Source organism: Oncorhynchus mykiss, chromosome 17 (genome assembly GCF_057628025.1).
Source record: "Oncorhynchus mykiss isolate SJ-2025 chromosome 17, ASM5762802v1, whole genome shotgun sequence".
NCBI classification, from domain to species: Eukaryota; Metazoa; Chordata; class Actinopteri; order Salmoniformes; family Salmonidae; genus Oncorhynchus; species Oncorhynchus mykiss.
The window spans coordinates 14,910,105-14,935,088 of NC_143038.1; the positions used below are offsets into that span (position 1 = coordinate 14,910,105).

The 24,984-nt window shown below is 43.3% G+C and overlaps 1 protein-coding gene across 4 annotated transcripts in view; it reads right to left on the reverse strand.

The window, feature by feature from the left end:
• The window catches only part of LOC110493763 (signal-induced proliferation-associated 1-like protein 2), a 105,781-nt gene that overhangs the window by 62,495 nt on the left and 18,302 nt on the right, over nt 1–24,984 (reverse strand). For all 4 annotated transcript variants that reach the window (XM_090204888.1, XM_036949753.2, XM_090204886.1 and 1 more), the window contains exon 2: nt 4,024–5,756. In XM_090204888.1, the coding sequence (XP_090061014.1) occupies nt 4,024–5,491 (1,468 nt within the window). In that variant the 5' untranslated portion in view covers nt 5,492–5,756. The remainder of the gene's footprint in view (nt 1–4,023; nt 5,757–24,984) is intronic.

The window sequence follows — 24,984 nt, forward strand, 5'->3', positions numbered from 1 at the left end:
GGGATGCCACCCGATAGATAAAATACAGAATGGTTCCATATTTCACTGAAATAATAAACGTTTTGTTTTTGATAAGATAGATTCCAGATTCTACCATATGAATGACCAAAGGCTCGTATTTCTGTGTGTTATGTTATAATTAAGTCTATGATTTGATAGAGCAGTCTGACTGAGCGATGGTTGGCAGCAGCAGGCTCGTAAGCATTCATTCAAACGGCACTTTCGTGCATTTTGCCAGCAGCTCTTCGCAAGCACCGCGCTATTTATGACTTCAAGACTATCAGCCTGATGGCTGGTGTAACCGATGTGAAATGGCTAGCTAGTTAGCGGGGTGCGCGCTAATAGCGTTTCAAACGTCACTCGCACTGAGACTTGGAGTAGTTATTCCCCTTGGGTAACGCTGCTTCGAGTGTGGCTGTTGTCGATGTGTTCCTGGTTCGAGCCCAGGTAGGGGTGAGGAGAGGGACGGAAGCTATACTGTTACACTGCCAATACTATAGTGCCTATAAGAACATCCAATAGTCAAAGGTATATGAAATACAAATGGTAGAGAGAAATATTCCTATAAATACTATATTAACTACAACCTAAACCCTCTTACCTTGGAATATTGAAGTCTCATGTTAAAAGGAACCACCAACTTTCATATGTTCTCATGTTCTGAGCAAGGAACTCAAACGTTAGCTTTTTTACATGACACATATTGCACTTCTACTTCTCCAACACTTTGTTTTTGCATTATTTAAACCAAATTTTATTTGAGGCTAAATTGATTTTTATTGCTGTATTATATTAAGTTAAAATAAGTGTTCATTGAGTATTGTTGTAATTGTCGTTATTACCAATATTTTTATTTTACTTAAATCAGCTGATTAATCGGCACCGGCTTTTTTTGGTCCTCCAATAAATCGGTATCGGTATTGAAAAATCATAATCGGTCTACCTCTAACAGAGAGATCCTTGATGGAAACCTGCTCCAGAGCGCTCAGGACCTCAGACTGGGGCAAAGGTTCACCTTTCAACAGGACAACGCCCCAAAGAACACAGCCAAAATAATGCAGGAGAGGCTTCGGGACAAGTCTCTGAATGTCCATGAGTGGCCCAACCAGAGCCCGGACTTGAAACCAACCTAAAATCTCTGGAGCGACCTGAAAATAGCCGTGCAGCGACACTCCCCATCCAACCTGACGAGCTTGAGAGGATCTGCAGCGAAGAATGGGAGAAACTTCCCAAATGCATGTGTGCCAAGCTTGTAGCATCATACCCAAGAAGACCTGATGCTGTAATCGCTAACAAAAGGTGCTTCAACAAAGTACTGAGTAAAGGGTCTGAATATTATTGTAAATGTTGAGTTTTTAAAATATTTTTTATAAATGAATCATTATGGGGTATTGTGTGTAGATTGATGAGGGGGAAAAAACGATGTAATCAATTTTAGAATATGGCTGTAACTTTTTAATTTCCAAATGCACTGTAAATTATTTATGTACTACTCAAACCACCTGAGAAGGGATTTGGTGCAGATCGGTTGAGGGGATCGATGAGACAGCCCTGGGTGATAAAGGCCTTCTGCCACAGGCTGAGCTGGGGCTGGTTGATAGCTCTGATGACCCATGAAATGAAAGGGACATTTCAGTGAAATTACATAATTATAGATTTGTATTACCTTGAAATAAGTTTATGGATGAGGAGAGATGAACTAGCAGACAAAGCTAAAGTGTGGATTGTATTCTCGACTTGCCCATACCGTTCTTAACCTTTTTGGGATAGGGGGCAGCATTTTCACTTTTGGATGAATAGCGTACCCAGAGTGAACTGCCTTCTACTCTGTCCCAGACACTAATATATGCATATTATTATTACTATTGGATAGAAAACACTCTGAAGTTTCTAAAACTGTTTGAATGATGTCTGTGAGTATAACAGAACTCATATGGCAGGCGAAAACCTGAGAGAAATCCAACCAAGAAGTGGGACATCTGAGGTTTGTAGTTTTTCAAAGCTTGGCCTACCGAATTCACAATGAGATATGGATGAGGTTGCACTTCCTAGGGCTTCCACTAGATGTCAACCGTCTTTTGAAACTTGAATGAGGATTCTACTATAAAGGAGGGGCTCATGAGACCTCTGAGTCAGTGGTCTGGCAGAGAGCCTTGGTCTCTTGACACACGCTCCCGATAGTAGTGCCTCGCATTCCAGTGCTTTTTCTGAAAGGAATTCTCTGGTTGGAACGTTCCTCTGGCTGTTTTGGGCTCTGAGCGCCGTTCTCAGATTATGCTTTTTCCGTCAAGTTTTCTTGAAATCTGACACAGCGGTTGCATTAAGGAGAAGTCTATCTTTAATTCTGTGAATAACACTAGTATCTTTAATCAATGTTTATTATGAGTATTTCTGCAAAATCACCGGATGTTTTGGAATCAAAACATTACTGCACGTAAGGCGCCAATGTAAACTGATATTTTTGGATATAAACATGCACATTATCGAACAAAACATACATGTATTGTGTAACATGATGTCATATGAGTGTGATCTGATGAAGATCATCAAAGGTTAGTGATTCATTTTATCTATATTTCTAGGTTTGGCTGGAAAAATGGCTGTTTTTTTGACGAGCATTTTTGAAATCAGACACGATGGGTAGATTAACAAGATGTTTATCTTTCATTTGCTGTATTGGACTTGTTAATGTGTGAAAGTTACATATTTAAAAAAATATATTATTGAATTTCGTTCGCTGCCTTTTCAGCGGAATGTTGTCGAGGGGTTCGCTGCGCTAGAAAGGTTAAAGAAATATCTGAATTGTTTTATTTCACTGAACTATCCATTTAAAAAGACCCTTGGATCCTACCCTAGAGTCATTTCAGCAAGCCATGACATCCACCATCTCAGATTGTTCTGAAATATTATCTGTAGCATAGAAACAGTTAAGATAGGCATTCCTGAAACATTTTGTAGACTATTTCGTTTTTTTATCTCTAAAGCTAATTAATTGCCCCCAGATTGCTCATTTTAATTGATAGGATACACATAATATTCAATAAAGTGCATTTGAAAAGTATTCAGACTCCTTGACTTTTTCCAGATTTTGTCATTGTAAATAAGATTTTGTTCTTAACTGATTTGCCTAGTTAAAGGTAAAATAATAATAATTATCCCGAAACTTCCAGTTTATACACACACACACACACACACACGACTTTACTTGCATAAAAACTGTGGATGGATGGAAATGAGGAGTATAATGACAACAAGATGTCTGTATCATGTACGGTTCACAGATCATAAGGCAGGCATGTAAAGATCTAGAAAGGGCCTAAAAAGAACATTTACATCATGATTTATGATATTTCATGAACGTGATACAAATGTCAAATGCATGTCAAACATTCTTCCTCCCAACGAAGTTTCTATGTGAGGATTGCTAGAACAATCTGAGATGCCAAAAACATTTTCCACCTACGCAGGCGTGGAATCGCTCATCTTCAAGTTTAGTTCAAGTCTGTAAAATGGCTGTAAAAAGCTATTAGCAACATCTTGGATACTGACAAATGTAGAGGGAAAAACTCATGCACTGCATTGCAGCGGTGACTCAAGCGTGACTAGCTTCAAGAGTTGTTCACCTCAGGCACTGTCACGCACTGACATATGGGACATCTAAGTGCCACGGAAGTCACGGTCAACTAACAAGCTAGACTTATGCAGTCCAAAATGCAAAGTGGAAAATTGCAGATTTTACATGTACCCTGCTATCTCAGGTATCATGTTGATGTCTACTCCAGTAAAACTATATCCTCATTCAATGAGCAGGTCATAGATTTTCAGAAACGCTCAAATTTAGCTACACATGGCTCGATTCTATGGCGTGACTGCTAGCGTTGTGCATTTGTAAACACTGCAAAGCACATCGTAAATTAACTTGAAAATCTGAATAGCCCCATCTGGATCTTTCTTTAAGTTGCTAGAGTACTTTGTAGTAAGGAAACAATTTAGTATTAGGTAGGTAGTCAATGCCTCTCTTACCTTTATTGTAGAAGTACTTGTGGTAGTAGTAAGCCCCCTGGTCAATGTGTTCAATTATGTAGCGCTTGTACATGTCCCTGTGGAAGGCCTGGCTCTCCCTTGACACCTCGAGCACCGACACCCCTGCGTTGGTGCACCGGGTGCTGAGCGATGACTCCACAGAGTAGCCTTGTCCTCCACCCCCATAGCTAGGAGCATAGTCTCCACTCCCATAGCTGACGCTGCTGGCTTTGCTCAGGGCCACCCTTCTCTCGCCCTCGCCACCAGTCTCGTTACGGAAGTACGGGCAGCTGAGCACCAGGGTATTGCTCTTCCCATCCCCCTCATCTGTGTCCATGCTGGCCTTGTGACCCAGCTCCTCGCAGCTGCCTATGGGAGACTCACAGATAGGAATTGGCGTGGTGCTGTCTCCCAGCCCAGAAGCCGGGGCCTGGCACTGAGAGGCGGCCGATGCCCCAGTGGTAGTATTCTTCCTGCGACCCAGGTCGGCGCGATTGGCCACCGCCTCGCTGATGTTGAAGAGGACGCTCTGCACGTCGTAGTGGGCGAAGCACTTCTGGAAGCTCAGGGGCCTTCCGAAGCGCCCTCCGTCCTCCTGGTCCAGGTACTCGCCCTCGCTCTTCACGTTCCGCAGCCTCCGGAAGATGGAGGTGTCGGCCTTCTCCGCCTTCATGCGTTGGAGGAAGGACTTCTCCCGCTCACGGCTGTAGAGCAGGGAGCTGTCCACGTAGTCATAGCCCGGGATGCAGACAATGTCACCTCGCGCAATCTGGGTGGCCGTCTGTAGGCTGGGCGACAGAGTGGTGTTGAGACGCAGCAGCTCCGGGAAACTCTGTGGAGGAGGCGCGCTGGGTTGGTCCGAGCGGTCCTCCATGTGGTAGCCCCTCAGGGTGCCCACAAAGCCTTCGCTGGCGCCGGACAGACCTTGCTTGTCGAGAGATGATGTGCTCCCATACTCACGGCGCAAGGTGGCCCCAGTGTTGGGGTTGATGGTGGTGTGATCCAAGTCCTCAGCGCCGATATCGCTAATGGTGACCTCACTGTTGCTCCTCTTGATCCCGGGGAAGCCCTTCATAGGGGAGTGGCTCAGGAGGTCGCATAGCAGATACTTGGTCTCTGGGATCTCAGTACTGAGCAACTCCTGGCTCTTTTGGAGGATGACCTCTGTGCTAAGTTTTGACGGTCCCTTCTGGAAGGTCGGCACCAGGCTGTCATAGCGTGGCGGAGGCTGTGACTCCCAGCCATCCTTTCGCTGGGGCCAGTCCGACACCCTCGCCCGGACACCCATCTTGGGCATAGCTGGCGTTCCTTGCACGTTGGCGTTTGGAGGTCCCATAGGCCCCTTTAACGCTTGGAGTTTCTTGTTGAACAGGTTGTCCGACTGCATGAAATAATTGGAGCCCTTTGGTTTGCTAGCTACTCCAGCAAGATTTGCTATGTCCTCAGTCCAGAGGCTAGGCACACTCATATCCTGTGTACAGGCACCTTACAGTCCCAAATTTCATGACTGGTTTCCAATACAAGCCATTTGTTATGGAAACTGCTACCATGTAGTATTAGACAAAACCCAAATCTGGGATTTCACTTCGCCAGGTCCATAATCCATAGAAAAGGATTAGATTGACAGATCTGCTCGGGTCTCTGAAGGACAGCGCAGCATAGAAGGTGAAGATCCTTTCCTGGTCCACATCAAGCCAATAACAGCCACATGGTGATCCTTCGTGGACTCAGATCTTAAAGTGAGAAACATAACATGATTAATTTCATTAAAATTATAACATCAAAATAAAAACAGACCTAAAATTGCATTTCACTTGTGCAAAGGCCTAAACATAATGAACATCAATAGCCATTTCATTGCTATTTCGGTTTAATCAATCGGACTGAAGGCCTACAAACAATGCCCATGTACCAATACTAGAACAAAAAGACATTTGTATTGCTTTGATAGGGTTTTTGGCAGCGTTTAACATTGTGGGAATGGTGTGGCTGAAAGATGAAAGGCCTTTTCAAGTTCAATGGCTCATTTGCAATAATTCTGAATTAATTATTTCATGTCTCTAGGTGCTTTGAGCTACATGCCTGTGAATGGCCCACAACCTTGTCGAATTTGAAAGATTTATCGCAGTTATCTGATCTGTATTAATGTAACATGACAAACCGTCTATGCAACAACATAGAAAAATGTTATGCATTGAGTGAACACTTCTTAAACTCACAATGAATGCCTTCCAGGTCTTAGAGAGGAGTAACAATGTCATATGAATCATGCTCTCTCTCTCTCAAAGTCAACTATTTATCACACTGCCTCTGGACAGCGGACTCATTTATAATTTTAAAGTTGAGGAGGGCAGGATTTCAGAAAACATCAGAAAACAGCCAACTTAACCAGTATGTGGTTAGTCATCTTCGAATGTGATTAACCGTGTGAACATGTGACCAACATTTCAACCTTCCTGATAAGTACTGTGTGCATTTGAAAGTCATACTAATTGGAACTGTGACGACATTACTGTGGAATTGCCCTTATTAAAATGTTTTAAAAGAGTGGGGGTGTTGATGGTAAGGTAGTTAGATTATTCAGAGGATTTATTTCAAAAATAGGCTACAATGTTCATGAACAAGGAGAAATGTTATTCATTCCTGATTTGAATATCCATAATTCTCAATTTCCTGTAGTAAACGTCGACAGATTTAACACCAGGGGGGTATATTCATATTTTTTTATTTAACCTTTTTATAACTGGGCAAGTCAGTTAAGAACAAATTCCTACTTACAATGACGGCCTAACAAAAGGCTTCCTGCGGGGGCGGGGATTAAAAATAATTTAGGACAAAACACACATGATAGGAGAGACAACACTACCTAAAGAGAAACCTATGACAACAACATAGCATGGTAGCAACACATGACAATACAGTACGGTAGCAACACAACATGGTAGCAGCACAAAACAGGGAACAAACATTATCGGGCACAGACAACAGCACAAAGGGCAAGAAAATAGAGACAACAATACATCACGCAAAGCCTCCACAACTGTCAGTAAGAGTGTCCATGATTGAGTCTTAGAATGAAGAGATTGAGATAAAACTGTCCAGTTTGAGTGTTTGTTGCAGCTCGTTCCAGTCGCTAGCTGTCGCGAACTGAAAAGACGAGCGACCCAGGGATGTGTACGCTTTGGGAACCTTTAACAGAATGTGACTGGCAGAACGGGTGTCGTATGTGAAGGATGACGGCTGCAGTAGATATCTCAGATAGGGAGGAGTGAGGCCTAAGAGGGCATTTATAAATAAGCATCAACCACTGGGTCTTGCGACTGATATACAGAGATGACCAGTTTACAGAGGAGCATAGAGTGTCCTTTGAGGAGCATTTGTTGCAAATCTGATAGCCGAATGGTAAAGAACATCTAGCTGGTCGAGAGCACCCTTACCTGCCAATCTATAAATTACGCCTCGGTAATCTAGCATGGGTAGGATGGTCATCTGAATCAGGGTTAGTTTGGCAGCTGGGGTGAAAGAGGAGCGATTACAATAGAGGAAACCAAGTCTAGATTTAACTTTAGCCTGCAGCTTTGATGTGCTGAGAGAAGGACAGTGTACCATCTAGCTATATTCCCAAGTACTTGTATGAGGTAACTTGTATGAGGTAACTACCTCAAGCTCTAAACCCTCAGATGAAGTAATTACACCTGTGGGGAGAGGGGCATTCTTCTTACCAAACCAGGTGACCTTTCTTTTGGAGTGGTTCAGAACAAGGTTAAAGGCAGGGAAAGCTTGTTGGACACTAAGAAAGCTTTGTTCTAGAGCGTTTCTAACATAAAATCCAGGAAGGGGCCAGCTGAGTATAAAACGGTTTCATCTGCATATAAATGGATGAGAGTGTTTCCTACTGCCTGAGCTATGTTGCTAATACAATGTTGGAAAATACCAGTCTGAATACATCCCAAATGGCACCCTATTCACGACATAGGCCCCAATACCAGACGGAAAAGTCCCCTACCCTTTGAGGATAAAGAGTCCTTATCCTTTCATCTGTGTCTCTTGCCTCATTGTATTGAATGTTACTGATTGGATGCTCATTTGAATTAAGGTTACCTTAAATAGTGTACAAAAATTAACTCATCTTGAGTTTGTTATAGGATACTTTGAAAGTGCCACATCCAATCCAACTGGACCTTTATTGACTAGTTTATAATCAAACAGTCTCAGCAAGAGCCAGACCGACTATTGCGAACTAATCAGTGCAAAAACACCTCTAACAGACGGCTGTTTAAAAAGAGCATTAAGCATTCATGACATCAAGGTGTAAAAGTTATTTGCAATCACTACAGAGGCAGCCGTGCTACGATTGGACACGGAACACTGAGGGGGCCCAAGGCGGAGCAACCGATGCCATCCGCCCCCAATGATGCCCTATTCCATTATTAAAAACACCCGAATAAAATGAGGAAGAGATGCAATATGAGAAAAGGGTCCTCATTAAAAATGCATGGCCTTGATGTCCGACCGCTTGAGAGCAAACAGATCATGAAAGCGTGAGATGAAAACGGCTTGCGACACATCCTTTTTTCCCCTTCAGTACTCGTCATGAATCTTCTGAAAAGGTTCCTGCCTTGCCATAAGAGGACAACTTTGGTTCTAAGGCTTGAGTCAGTTATTTGATCTACAAAGCCGAATCACGTGGATACGGTTTAGAACTACAATTTCATACTGCTTTACATATCAGTATGTATACTTCCTATTGGCCATCAAGAGTCTGACTGATGATGCAGTCGGGTCTGACTGATGCTGGAAGTTCGGACAAGCTAAAGCATGATGCTGCACTGCATCGGACTCTTGATTCTTCAATATGTCAATGTTTGTGTTGTAATACATCTCATATTTCTTGGGGTACAAAAAAGTACATACAGCACTAAATTAAGCAATATGATGTTATGGAGAGACCGACAATTGCAATACAAACAAATAGTAATTATCAAGAGTCAGATAAATTGCACAAATATTGTGTTTGGGCATCAGTCCATCCCAGATGGTCTTTAAAATAAGACCATCTAAAACAGGGGAAAGAAAACTAATAAAAAACAGACAAACGTTGTCACAAATGAACAGATGACACCGTCCATCAAACGTCAGCCTGAATGTAGGCTACAGTCTCGCCACTGCTGGTTAATGACAGAACTGCACCAGTTGGTTCCACGAACCAGCGGGGCACCCCGAGCTGGTCGTTCACCCAAACATAACGGTAATCAATGAGGGAACGGCGCAAATGCTAGAGTAGTGACATGGTCTGGGAGCAACATTTGGCTGGGAGGCAGGGTAATGTTGTTTTGGTTGAAATCTATAGAATGGACACTCCCGTGTACTCTGACAAGGGTATAGTGAAGTGGATGGCAGTACTGGATATTGGATTCCGTGATTTTAGAGAGTTTGAGATTAATGGTGTGTGGCATCTAGAAATGAGCTAGGCCTAACCCGTTGCTGGCTGCAGAGGTCTGTACTTGTTATGTCTGTCTGCATGGCTCAAATCAATTTCACATACTGTTACACTGAACTATAGATTTATATGTGATCTGAAAATTGTACTTGAGCTATAATCTTATGCGATGAAGCTATTATTTTCAGTAGTACAGTTCTTCAGTGACATTTTGGAAATGCTCATGCAGTCCGTTTGTCATCAGACTTCATTAACCACGGGAACGAGCTCACTGGCGCAAGTGGCGATGTCCTTTGGGAACATTGGGTACAGATGAGGAAAGGCAGACAGACGGACGGACCTCCACTTTGAGGTATGATGAGGTGGGCAAAAACAATGACAGAGAAAGGAGGTCAGTGAGCAGTGGAAGCTTACGCTGTCCAGTTCCAAAAGCCCCAGAGACAGACAACGCCGTCATTCCTTTGTTCTCCTTTGACATTTCCACTTTTTTTGATGTCGTCCATCAGAATGAGTTCCAATTTAGAAAGAGATGTTCCAACCAAACAATGGTCACTTGTACTGTAGTCGACACCTGCCAGCCTGTATAACCTATTATTAAAGTCTCACTCCACTCCATGAATTCAGCCCTCATGTGAAATGAAAGGTAAACCACCCGGAATAAATATAGAAGTTACTTGATTGGCTGTTTTGGCCCTGCTGGACAAAAATGGTTCAATGTGAGCTTTATCTTTACCATTGAAAATGATTCAAGAAAGTAAAACATACTGTATGTATTTTTTTTGGGGGGGGATGAAACGAGATTCAAATTCACACAAAGGGATTGACCGCAATATGCAGTAAAGCCTTCGAATCAACGCGCTCATATGTCTCCAGTGGCTGATTGGGACCGTATCCAAACCAGGGGGCAAGAATACAACGGCGTCAAGCCTGCTTCCAACATCGTACCTGGGTGCATCCCTTTAACTGCCAGTCCACCCTGGTACTCACATCCCCTCACACATCAATAAGACAGAGCTAAGGTAGCGGGTTCACCATCCATCTTCACACTGCTTGTCTGCTTTGCCTTGTTAGGTGCACTAAGCACCCAGGCATTCAGGCCCCTGGAAGAACTACGAGATACACCCAGCCGTCCGTGTCAGGGGGAGTTTCTCCGGGATTTATTCCAAGCGGAGGCAGGCAGGCAGGGTGGGGTACAGACGGGGATCAGTTCACATACACATTCCAGTGCGGTCCTCCAATATGCACTCCACCACGACACGCGTGTGTATGTTTGATTTTGATTCCTGAAGCAGAGGCAAAATAGTATGTGTTTAGTTTTAAATGACTACTCCCTCAAGAAGGCAGGTTTGTGGGGTGGGAGAGGTTGGTTGTCTGTCGAGAACATGGTTTAGTTGCGGGGCTGTAGCTAGTGAAGAGGAGCAGTGGCAGTAGGTGGGCCCAATGAAGGTATGGAGCAAGGCCAAAAATAAACAAATAGACAGTAAATGCAGAACATCAAGGAAGTGAACGTAAACACCGATGGCTCTGCAGGGGCTAAATGAAAGACGGACCCCTGGGAAGGTTCTGGGGGGGAATAGTGCATCTGGGCGTTAACATTGGTTTTGTTATTGTTGTGGATATGTTCTCTTCTGTCGGTCTTTCTGTTTACTATATAAAACAGACCACAGGGGTATACTACAAAGCAGGATCAATAAGCTTGCCAACTAACTTGCCTAAATACTTTGAAATGGCCATAGTCTAATCGAGTCAACAACCAAAAACACAAAAGTTTAGATTTCTTAATTAATTAAGTTTAGATTTGTTAATTAAAATTTATTTCTGGTTGTTGATCAAAGTTAGCTGGCTAACTCATTGATCCTGCTTTGCAGTATACCCCTCAGCACCCACCCTGGGCTACTTCAAAAGGTTGGGCCAAGGGCTATTTACATATCACAGTAGCAGAGTAAATATACATTTACCCCAATAGCCAAACCCCAATAGCAAAACTGGGCAAAGCTAGTTGAAATTACGTAATTTCAGGTTGTACGTTTATTGGCTTCTCACAGTGGCTGCTCTTCCATATCCTAATGTACATGGTACAGGTATTCATGTTGGAGTATAAAGTACTGTATCATTACTTTCAAATCAGCCTATGTCTGCAGTCTCCAGCAGTTTTTGGCAAACCAAGTAGTCAATGCGAGGGGCTGCCAATAAAGCTCTCGTTGACTTTTATTGAAAGTGGGATGGCTATGTTCTGGCTCTGCTGACTGACTTGGATCAGCTGTTCAAATAAATCAAGGCCAGAACTCACCAGAAGCCCTTTTCTCCCTGCGAGCTAACCCCCGGCCAACACAACCCTCCACAGCTGAGCTCTAGGCAAGCTGCCAGGTGGAACCAAGATAAGGGGGTTTGTTTGCATAGATAAAGCACTGATGACATCTTTCAACAAGTTATGGGAACTGTATGTTGGGCTAATGTTTGATTAGCAACGTGGTTCTCCAGGCTCGATCGCTTAAGAGCCCACGCAAGGAGCTCCCAGCTGAGATGGAACTGCTGGACTAGGACAGTGTTGACTTTTGTTTGTTTCTTTTAGGGTGCCTGACATTTTGTTCAACTCCCCCATCTGGACTTCTCATGCTGGGAAACACTCCCACGTTCTTCTCCTTATTTCCCTTAACAGGAAGCATTGGAATTCGGGGGCAATTAAGTGTGTAAAGGCTCAGTTATTCTAATTTCGAACTTTTAGCGTAATGCCTACCATGTGCCTTGCAGCATGCAACAATGCCACTCTCTTAGAGGCTAAGGACCAGACGGGGATGTGACTGTGTTGTTACCAAACAATTTGGAACTAGTTTCATAACTATAGCACAAGGATGGGATGCCCAAGACCCAAAACATTTCATCTGCACATCTGTTCCTGTGTCTACCTATAAAAGCTCAAATCATGTGCCATGCATTTCCTGTTTCGTTTTTAAACTTCAGCACACCAAACCCAAAACTTAGTCCTGGGGGGCCACTATGTAAGCAGCAGACTCTTCATGAAATGGCTTAAGTTTTTGCAATTCGTTGAAATATAAAAACTACGAAATCACCTGAAAAAAGCAGCATCAATCCTTTGAGAGCATCATTTAAAAAAATATGCGCTTGACGACAAGACCAGTATATTAGGGTAGTCTCTCAGAACCAGGTTGGGAGGGGAAAAGCCCTGTTTGTGAAGGGAACATGGTCTGGAACGAGACTGTTTGAGGAAATGGACTACAGGTGAGCCTGAAGATACAGATTAAAAAGGCTCGCAGGTTGGTCAGGCATTGTTTGGAAAGGACAGGTGCTCGAGGTAAAACGGTGTCACTGCATCTTACCACTCGCCTTAAAAACAAAAGCAAAGAAAACAGTAGTAAAATTCTCTCTCCACTAAACAGTACAGCTGCTACACAAATATGAACTTTACAGCATTCACAGGCCTGTGGACAAATGTGCCTGCGTGGTGGTAACTGTTTGCTGCGTAACAAGAAACACAAAAGAAATGGGTCAGCCCTCGGTTGATGACATCAGTTGGGTTGCCACTCACAACACGGCTGGTTTTGGGCTCGTCACTTGCTGCTGTTGCAGACACTTTGCTCCTGGGCACATAGGAGGGTGTGCACAAAACATACAAGAACAAGCCCTGTGCACGCACAAAGCCTTGGTGTTCCCTTTCATTTCTATATTGATTTTATACTAAAAGGGCAGTGTGCTATCTCCAATGACAATGGAAGCAGCGACAGAGGGGGAGAGCAAAACGAGAAGACGGAGAGGCTGTTTTTTTTGCAAGCCTATTTACTGCCGGGATTTTCCCAGAGAGATATTTGAGGAAAGCCGCCTGTTGCATTGTCTGTTGACATAAAATTAACCCCATCGGGTGGGAACGAGGAGGAATCATTCATGCTAGAATGCTAATGAAAAACAGGAGAAAGAGAGGCGGCAACTGAAGTCTCCTACAAAGATGAAAAAGGAGAAGAAAGAAAAAAACAGAGCAGCAGGTAGCTTGGTTGCATTCCAGTCGCTCTGCTTTGCCTGAATGAAGTCAAGTCAGTCATCCCATATCGGCCTATAGCTAGGCCTAGTTGTCAAACAATAACACCTTTAAGTAGAAGTACATCCACCCCCAAAATAGTCAACCATCTGGTGACTGAGAGGGAGCACTGAACAGAGAGCTAGCGAGACTCCCCTCACACCCTACTGTGAGTGGGACGGGATGTGGAGCTAGCTACCCCCAGTGTGTCCTCCCTGAACAAATGCCGACACCCTCCCCCCTCCCCGAAACTCTCAACCCCACAACTCCTGTCCCCAATGTTCCTTTGGCAAAGGAATCACCTCATTTCCATAACCACACATGTAGGCTGTCCTGCTGCATCTTCTCTCAACTGACACCCTTTCGCGATCAGACGACACACACAATGGAGTGAGGCGGGGGGGGGGGGGGGGGGGGGGAGACACACCTCCCAGTTGGCAAGAGAAGCAAGATTTGGCAACTGTGTAGCTACAGTAGGAGAGGGGCAGATTTAGTAGTTCTACTGATTCAAGAGGGATTTTCACAAGAGTACAAGGTTCGTTTTGTCACTGGAAAATGGCAGTTGGAAGCAATTAGTTCGACAGATGAGTTATTACAGTTGAGATGGATGCATAGGAAAACCTGAAAGTTGACATTGCCGAAACATGTATATTTGTTCTGAACATGATGATTTCTTTGACACTCCATATGGAAATGAGCCCAACACACACACACCTGGCAATGGCTAGAAGGATGGGGGAGGGGGGGGGGGGGGGTGATGAGATTGCAAGTGTAGGGGGAGGATATGCCCTTAGCACTTAACAGTCCCACACACGCAAACACACACTTCGCATTGGTCAACAACAAGAACATTTGAAGACATGCAAACAACCTGAGACACTAATAGTAGACAACACAGCTGCCATCCTACCCAAACATATGGCATTTCATGTACACCTCTTTTATTTATCTGCATTACAAATGGAGGTTTAAGAGTCTATAAAACACTGAATCTTTTACATTTTAAACTTCTGTGAAGAGGTAGTGACACCATGTCAAATGCAATTAACTAAATGTAATTAGGCCTTTTCTGTCTTTTTCAACCAAAATCGGGTCGCCTTTTTAATGATTCATTCACATTATGAATAATGCCACGGGCTCTTCTCTTATTACCTCCACTGGTAAAGATTTGACCCGCAATTAGGGCAGCTGCTTGTCTGTTTTTTTTCTTCTTCCGTAGTGAATATATAGTACATGAGAGAGAGAGCGAGAGACTGACAAGAGGAAGAAAAAAATGAAATGGGGTGAATGCCTGATTGCAGCTCGTGTAGCTTCGCCCCAACTGATAATCCTCTATCCTCCTTTTGACAACATCTCCAACTGCCGAACTGATTGGGAGGCATTAGCATGTGTATAGAGAAAATGGACACCGTGACATTCAGCTTATCAGGACGACAGATACAACCTGATTGTGTCGCCCACAATAACCCCAGTTCACGGCGCAAACCCCCAATTTCTGAGGGACTGAAAGAGTCTTTAGAGGGGGAACAGCAGGGTTAAAGAAGGGCCTTTCAATTTATTCTGGGGGGGGGGGGGGGGGGGACACACACACACACACACAAAATAAAAAGAATTGCACCCCTTTAAATTCCTGAGGTTTAGAAAGACGCAGAGGAGGCAAAGGATCTGGTGCTTTCAGAGCTTCAAATAGGACCTTCTATGGGCCATATGCTGTGGCTGCATATTTTTGACTTCCTGTGGATTTCAGCGAAAGAATAGGACAAAGGTATGGAGGGAGAGAGATTTTTCATAGAGATCACAAGCGGAGGTCGCGATTTTGACCGGTGTGTATGTGTATACGTGTGTGTGTGTGTGTGTGTGTGTGTGTGTGTCTGCACTAAATTCACCTCCCCACTCCCTTTCACTTGGAAGCGTGTTTTGGAAGCGTTACCAAGTCTGACGAGAGATCATCTGGGATCAACCAAAGTCTAAGAGAAACATCCTCGACAAGAGCATGATGCGTCTACTTAATCCTCAAGTACACCGCCACCAGTGCCTCCATTTAGACAGACTAGAGAGATCGGTCTCTAAGTCAATAAGTAACACCTCTTCATTCATTTTACACAGGTCTTAACTGTATAAACATCTTGCAATACAGGGTTTGATGCCGAGGGCTTGATTCTGTGTGCTCAGAATCAAGCCCTGAAAACGTCTGTCTGGTGCAACCTAAAACAGGCAAAAAGAGAAATATTGTTCAGTTTGTTTAGACTCTAGGGTGGGGGGTGAGCTGTAAATAATGCTAATTTAATCATTCTTCTACATGCTTAAATTGCAGTGGTATATTTTACAGCGGTAAATATGAAAATAAAAGTGAAAACACCCCCACCTCTGTCATGGTTTAAACCGTTTGTATGTGGTGGCACTGTCCATTCAGTAGTGCTGAATTTCGGCCACAGCTGGGCTCCTTTACACATAGGGTTTGCTTTGTACTTCCTAATTTTCAACATTGGTTTGCCATGCCGTCCTTAAAAAGCTTTTGATTTACCATTGTTGGCTTTCGTCAGTCAGCTGTTTAGTGCTCATTGCTTTGTTTCAGGTGCATGCGGGTACTGGTGTTCTTCGTAAAAGTATTAGATTTTCTATAAATATTTGTTTTCTTTCCTTTATCAGCTGATGGTTGACACTAACACTAGACAACTAGCCTACAGCTGGACACCAATGTGCATCCAATCCATCCAACACGTATACGTTAATGACAGTAGGCATATAGTTCACTTTTGGTTAGAAGTATTTGATTTTGCAACGGCATAGGCCTACGCAGGCATAGCTACACATACAGGACATTTTCCCAGATATCTAAGATCAATGATCAATTCATACAGGGTTTGAGTTTAATTGTTAAAATGTTTAAAAATGACACGTTACATTTAATTACATTGATGACAGTGTAAGAAAAGGTAGTGTTATGTCACATGATCTGTAAAGACTCCAAGCATTAACACATTAAGCACAAGTTATTTTTACCAGTACAAATTCACTACCAGTAGGCCTATTCGAAGTTCATGGTAATGCACATTTTAGACTGGTTCATAAGTTGACCGTGCGTGTTAGGGTGATCATCACGTTTTCCCCAGGACAGTTTCAGACGCATTTTAGGTGTCCCGGCTTTTCAAGCTACAAAAAAAGGTACATTTGTCAGCAAGACGCATCAGTTAATGTAGGCCTAATCAATGCTCAAAATCAATGAATGTTACAGATGTCCATTCATAAATTGGTGCGAGAATACATGCAGTTGTGTGTACTGGAATAATTTCAGAGTGCACATGCACCCTACTTTTTTATTAATTGACTTGTACAAATCAGATGAAAATACCATGACCGGTAATTCATTTTGACTGTTTAAATTACGTGTTTATTATTAGGCCCATAAAAAGAATGGTGCAAGCGTGTGCACTCAATACAGACCAGCCCCCACCTTCCCTAATGTCACAGTGTATTTCGCACTCTGCTTCGGAGTCACACATGCAATATTAAAACTAGCGTCATTGTTACTTATCGTTTCAGAGTGCATCAAACGTCACGCAAGATCTCGCGCAACAACGTTAATGGTTTAAGCCCACGAAAAAAAAGTCAGTGAAAGCCAGTCCCAGGTCACAATTTTAGGATTACTTTGTCAGTCTTTTGCTCAATCAGGCAACAGCAGATTCGTAAAAAGCTTTCAGAAGGCTTGTCTCTTCAAAACATATTTAGGTGTCTAACCCTCAACCACTCTCCTTAGGCGTAAAATATGTGGTTCCCATTATACTAATCCACATTTAACACAAACACGAATCAAAGGCGGTTGTTCTCCACACCCCATTGAAAACTTTCCAGGAGACAAGTCTGTATTTTTTTAAATAGATCTCTGTGGGTGAGGGAGGAGTGTGTGTAAATGGTCTGTGTGTGTGTGTGGGGGGGGGGGGGGGGGGATAAAAAAAAAAGGAATAAGAGTGGGACTGATAAAGATGAAGAGAGAGGAGGGAGAAAAAGCAATAAGGGGAATAATAAGAGGGGGAGAGATACAAATGGAGAATGAACGACAGACATAGGAAGGAGATAGAGAACAGGAGAAAGACAAAGTCTTTAGGTCAACCCTTTTCTTCTCCTAACACCAAAAATATCCTAATACATATTTGGACACGTTCACTCTGCAGCCACAACAACCAGAGACTAAAAAAGACCTGAATGACCCTGGTGACCCCAGAGACTGTTTATCAAGATACACTACATGACCAAAAGTATGTGGACACCTGGCCCACTCTTCCGGGAAGGCTTTCCACTAGATGTTGGAACATTGGAAGCAAGTCTCCACAGCATTCAGCCATAACAGCATTAGTGAGGTCGCGCATAGCCCCCCCCCCCCCCCCACCCCCCCGATCGACAAATAATTTCTGTATGGACCTCGCTTTGTGCATGGGGGCATCGTCATGATGAAACAGGAAAGGGCCTTCCCCAAACTTTACATTTAGCACTATGCATTGGGGCAGGTAGCGTTCTCCTGGCATCTGCCAAACCCATATTAATCCGTCGAACTGCTAGATGGTGAAGCATAATTAATCAATCAATCAATCTAGAGACAAGCTGTGCTGACATTGCATCCACAGGCAGTTTGGAACTCGGTAGTGAGTGTTACAACCGAGGAAAGATGCGCTGCGCGCTTCATCACTTGGCGGTCCCGTTCTGTGAGCTTGTGTGGCCTACCACTTGGCGGTTGAGCCGTTGTTGCTCCTAGACGTTTGCACTTCACAATAACAGAACTTATAGTTGACCGGGGCAGCTCAAACAGGGCAGAAATTTGATGAACTGACTTGTTGGAAAGGTGGCATTCTATGGCGGTACTATGTAGAAAGTCAATGAGCTTTTAAGTAAGGCCATTCTACTGCCAACGCTCGTCTACGGAGATCTCATGGCTCTGTGCTCGATTTTATACACCTGTCAGCAATGGGTGTGACTGAAATAGCCAAATCCACTCATTTGAAGGTGTCCACAATTTTATATATATGGAGTAGTTTCCACTTGAAAGAGGGGGTGTGGATAATCCTCTTCATCAGGGTATGTGCCAATGACTGTATGTATTAATGGACAAAGCCATCAATCATGTGACACCACTCATTTCTATGTGAAGACAGCCAAATCAAATTGGTTAAGATGGCATCTCATGGAAACATAACAGCAGCAGTTAGAGCTACTCTAGAAAGTGAGGTTGCAAACTTGCTCAGCGCAGCCCCCTTTCATTGAGTAACTCATGGCCGACCGGAGTACTGCAGGCTGCCATTACAAACTCAATTATTCTTATAACTTATATCTGTGTGTGATTTTAAAATAATTGGTTCAATGACATACAGTGCAGTCGGAAAGTACTCAGACCCCTTAACTTTTTCCACATTTTGTTATGTTACAGCCTTATTCTAAAACGTACACTACCGTTCAAAAGATTGGGGTCACTAAGAAATGTCCTTGGTATGCTGCCAAGAATGCCAGCATCCCAAAGTCGCCTCAACAATTTGGACGTTGAGACTGGTGTTTTGCGAGTACTATTTAATGTAGCTGCCTGTTGAGGACTTGTGAGGCATCTGTTTCTCAAACTAGACACTCCAATGTACTTGTCCTATTGCTCAGTTGTGCACCGGGCCTCCCACTCTTTCTATTCTGGTTAGAGACAGTTTGCGCTGATCTGTGAAGGCAGTAGTACACAGCGTTGTACGAGATCTTCAGTTTCTTGGCAATTTCTCGCATGGAATAGCCTTCTTTTCTCAGAACAAGAATAGACTGACGAGTTTCAGAAGAAAGGTCTTTGTTTCTAGCCATTTTGAGCCTGTAATCGAACCCACAAATGCTGATGCTCCAGATACTCAACTATTCTAAAGAAGGCTAGTTTTATTGGTTCTTTAATCAGCACAGCTGAAAACTGTGGTTCCAACATAATTACAAAAGGGTTTTCTAGTGATCAATTAGCCTTTTAAAATGATACACTAGGATTAGCTAACACAAAGTGCCATTGGAACACCGGAGTGATGGCTGCTGATAAAAAAAAAAGAAGAAAAAAATGAATATCTTATCAGCCATTTCCAGCAACAATAGTCATTTTCAACATGAACAATGTCTACACTGTATCAATTTGATGTTATTTTAAAATGGACAAAAAAATGTGATTTTCTTTAAAAAACAAGGACATTTCTATGTGACCCCAAACTTTTGAATGGTAGAATGGTAGAATACCCCTTAAGGACAAAGCGAAAACAGGTTGTTATACTTATTTACATAAGTATTCACACCCTTTGTTATGAGACTCGAAATTGAGCTCAGATGCATCCGGTTTCCATTGATCGTCCTTGAGATGCTTTTACAACTTGATTGGAGTTTATCTGTGGAAAAGTACATTGGTTGGACATCATTTGGAAAGGCACACACCGGTCTATTCAAGGTCCCACAGTTGACAGAGCATGTCAGAGCAAAAACCATGCCTGATGTTGAAGGAATTGTCTGTAGAGCTCCAAGACAGGATTGTGTCGAGGCACAGATCTGGGGAAGGGTACCAAAAAAAGAAAGTATGCAGCACTGAAGGTGCCCAACAACACAGTGGCCTCCATCATTCTTAAATGGATGAAGTTTGGAACCACCAAGACTCCTCCTAGAGCTGGCCGCCCGGCCAAACTGAGCAATCGGGGGAGAAGGACCTTGGTCAGGGAGGTGACCAAAAACCCGACGGTCACTCTGACAGGGCTCTAGAGTTCTTCTGTGGAGAAGGACAACCATCTCTGCAGCACTCCACCAATCAGACCTTCATGGTAGAGTGGCCAGGCAGAAGCCACTCCTCAATAAAAAAGGCACAAGACAGCCCACTGGAGTTTGCCAAGAGGCACATAAAAGGACTCAGACCATGAGAAACAAGATTCTCTGGTTTGAATATTCAACTCTTTGTCCTGAATGCCAAGCATCATGTCTGGAGGAAACCAGGCACGGCTCATCACCTGGCCAATACCATCCCTACGGTGAAGAATGGTGGTGGCAGCATCATGCTGTGGGGATGTTTTTCAGCACCAGAGACTGGGAGACTAGTCAGGATTGAGAGAAAGGTTAATAGAGCAAAGTACAGAGAGCGCTCAGGACCTCAGTCTGGGGCGAAGGTTAACCTTTCAACAGATCAATGGCCCTAAGCCTACAGCCAAGACAACGGGTGAACGGCTTCGGGACAAGTTTCTAAATGTCATTGAGTGGCCCAGCCAGAGCCCGGACTTGAACATCTCTGGAGAGACCTGAAAATAGCTGTGCAGCAACACTCCACATCCAACCTGACAGGGCTTGAGAGGATCTGCAGAATGGGAGAAACTCCCCAAATGTTTTTCAATTCACTATAACGGAGGATCCTGTTTTCTGCTGACAATGCATTATGTACTGCTGTTGGCCTTAAACTTTCGTGGCTTCAATGAGAGGGGGCGGCCACCACACAATGCAAACATTTTTGCAATGGAAAACAAAAATTAGTTTCTTATTGGACAAGTACAGGTAGTGCATCCCTGTTTCAGTCTGCGTTATTCTGTTTGTCACCTAACGAACATGACCTAGTTACCCACCATGTGCAGATGAAAGCAGTGCCAGCCACAAGTTGAGTGATCTGCTGGACTGGTGACGGAGTGTGAAAGCAGGGTCATTCAACTACTCTGACATGCAATAATTCACATGGTTTTGAAGTTAAATAGTGCAGGAAAGAGGGAAGGGTAACCAAATGATTAGGCAATAATGGAATAGGGAAGAGAGTGGAAGTATATGAGGCAGAGATAAACAGGGAGATGGAGATTGTATGATCACAGTGAGTATGTTTATGCCTCTCTACTTCCCCGTCTCTAGGCAACAACCAACCCGATTGGACTATTTTCTTCAGAGACAGCAACCGGTCGTCTGGGAAGGCGTGCACCGTATCATTGAAGAGGAATTTGATTGACAGAATGTGCCTCTCTGTTTGGCTTAAGGCCTGTTGGGAAAACATTTTAGAGGGGGATAGACTGTAATTTAAGCTCTTTCAAGCCTGTATAAAGTGTGGCAATGCTTCAACACATCTGGTGGTTGGGCATGTGTGTGGGAAACCAAGAGTGGGAGTGTTTTGGGGGGGGGATAGCCAGCAGATGTTTCTACCACCTGACACTCCCATGTTAAAGAAGTGACGTGCCAACTGTTCGGCAGCCCGCTGTGCCAAAGTCAACAAGCTACGAGTCCGTGGTCCACTTGAATAAAGGGTGTGTTGCGTATGTGTGAGTGGGTAGAAGGGGGGAGGGGGCAGATTTTTTTTCTCCTAGAGGGCCCTGTGTAAAGGAGATAAGCTGGAAGAAAAAGATAAAGAGATGGTGCCTTTGCTTTCAAGATTTATCACGCTGTATTCACCTCGTCATCTTTGATGGCAAGAGCCTAAAAGCAGGAAGACTTTCATGCCTGTCGGGCGAGCACACATTAATCCACGCTAAAGTGTGTGTGTAAGTGTGTGTGTGTGTATACAGGCATGGTCCAAAAAAAATGTACCTACTGTACACACAAATGATCATAAACGTTGTAACAGAATGAAAGGCTTTCTCTGGAGCAAAACATAAAACTGTTTAAGGTGTCGTAAATATGGCTGCCGAGCTGAAGTTCAATGTACAGCAAGTTATTTCCATTCCTGTGTATGCTAGTGGAGGGGTATGGTATGTCCATTCCTCCTCTAGGGAAAGAAAAAACAGAGCAGTCCAACTTTACAAAAGTCAACTGTAGGTTTCATCAACCAGGCTTCCTCATGCAAATATCCTCTACGATACGGTAAAAATACAAATAAAATGCTTAAATTTGTCGTCGCGGACTCTCAAAACTCCCATCCTAAAGCTGCTTGCATGCAACGCTAACGACGTAAGCAATTTAGCCATCGCTAGCTTTAATTACCGTCTCCCCCCTCCACGGAGCCAGAACACCTGCACTGTCAACTCTGAAGTGAACAGGAAGCTTGATGCTAATGACAGACAGGCCAGGGGTTCTCTTGTGGTGGTTACTGCAGAATATTAGACATTTCTGTTTGACATTTAGGTCTCGCTGAGAGAGTACATTCGGCCTCTGAAGGACTGGGCCTTTCTTTAAAAGCTAGACCAAAAATTTTTAGTTGGTTGGCCTCCATGCTCTAAACTTTTTGCGTGTTTGTCTGAGCTGTATAGTAGGCTGTAGGCAAATCCTGTGGTGGCTGTCATGGCCATAGGGGTTGGCAGCAAAAACAGACTAGGTTTTTCTTTGTCTTTGTTTTTACAGGTCACACATGTACAAGAGTAACCTGTACAAGTGCGTGGTGCGAAAATGGAAATGTATTTTTTGCATATAGCAATGAGACAACCGCGGAGAGTGGGGTCAAGGCCAGGGATCAGCCATTATTGACAGCGACCCTGAAGCAATTAGGCTTAAGTGCCTTGCTCAAGGGCAGAACAACGTATTTTTCACCTAGTCGGCTCTGGGATTCGAACTAGCAACCGTGCGGTTACTGGCCCCTAGCGCTAACCGCTAGGCTACCTGCCACCCTGAGACAGGGTGTGTGTGAGTCACTAACTGGAGTTTCAGAACTCCCTCTTAACAGTTTGTTTGTTTTCCTGTTCCAGACTGATAGCAGAAGAGCACACCTGTACATGGTGGAGTGAATTTGTACAGCCGCACAGCAGATCTTTCTGCAAACTGACCAATGACTTTTGCAGCGTTTTCCACAAGCACATGGAGAAGCCAGCCAAATAGAAAAAGTAGCCGGCCAGGCTCCCCATGGATTAATTATCGGAGTAGAGGACCTTGTGCATTTCAGGTAAAATAACAACTCGATGTTTACATCCCAGGACAAATTAGCTAGCAACTGCAAGCTAGCTAGCTAAATTGCCATAAATGTTTAATGCTTTTCGACCTGTCCCCAAATTAATATAATTGGTTCAGAGTTTGTTTTGATATTTCAACGTTAGTGTCGTGATCGCGTTTGGTGTGGGGGGACAAAATCAATTTGCACATGATGGCGGACGCACGCTCGAGTCCGGTTTGGGCACGGTGTAATGCTAGATTTTCAACCAGCAACTGTCAAGAAATAACACTGATCAAATGTTTTCACACTTTTAGTGTTATTTGCATCAACGGTTGTACAATATGATATAAAAACACAGGGAAAACTTCATTTTGACTGCACTTGGCCTTTAAAGAAAGATGTAAGAGTCAGTGGACTTCCACAAGCGTCAAGCATCCTTTTAATAGGCATTTTCTCAGCTATTTGCAATACAGGTATGATTGAAGAATGAAGCAGGTGTTAAACATGGGCTTTGCTACACAGAAAGCAGCAGATGACTACTCCATTGTCAACACTTGGATGAAATCTGTAGACCTATATCAATATCTTCAAAAATATCATATACAGTGCAGTGACAAACTATTTCCCCCTTTCTGATTTTCTCAATTTTTTAAAATATTTTTGATAATGAATGTTATCAGATCTTGAACTAAAACCTAATATTAGATAAAGGGAACCTGAGTGAACAAATAACACAACAATAACATACTTATTTCATAAATAAAGTTATTCAACACCCAATGCCCCTGTGTGAAAAAGTAATTGCCCCCTTACACTCAATAACTGGTTGTGCCAACTTTATCTGCAATGACAGCAACCAAATGCAGAGCAATTACTTTTTCACACAGGGGAATTGGGTGTCGCATACTTTTATTTATTTAATAAAGTTATAATTTTTTTGTAAACTTTCCTTTATCTAATATTATGTTTTGGTTGAAGATCTGACAACATTCAGCATAAGAAATATGCAATTCGGGAATTTCAGAAAGGGGGCAAATACTTCTTCACAGCACTGGAAGCATCATTAGGAGAACAAATGTATTCAGTTAGTTTGACATCTTTTATAAACTAGTCAAGCTTGCTATTCGTAAATCAGAGAACAGAAAATAGCTCCGTAGCTGCATATGAAACACGCCAGGGTCCAACATTAACTTTTTCCCAGACATGGTGTAGCTCTTATGGGGTCATGCAGTACCTATAAGGTTGGCATGCTTTCTCTCCATATTCAGCTATTAACAAGCTACATTTGGTTATTATTTGCATTTAAAAAGCGATGTAATATAATTTAGCAATGCAAGTCATTACTTTATTCTTTCAAATTGTATTACATTAGTTGCATTCATTTTTGTTTCTAAAGTATGTAATTGAGAAGATGCCCCTTTAAGACAAACTTTCCAAAAGAGAAAGACCTGGCTAAAGTAGGCTAGCCAAGACAAATGCTAGGTGTCTTTTTGTAGCTTTCTTTTTGCAGACTATCAACAGTAACCAACATATTGCCAGTACGTTCACTATTGGAGGTCAAACACTTTAAATAAGCTCAGCGAGTAGATTGATGGGTGCTTCTTTTTGCTCTTGACAGCTCACGTGTGCTGTGTGAACGTTACTTCTGTACCTGCCGGTGGGGCGGGAGTAACAGCCTTGGGATGG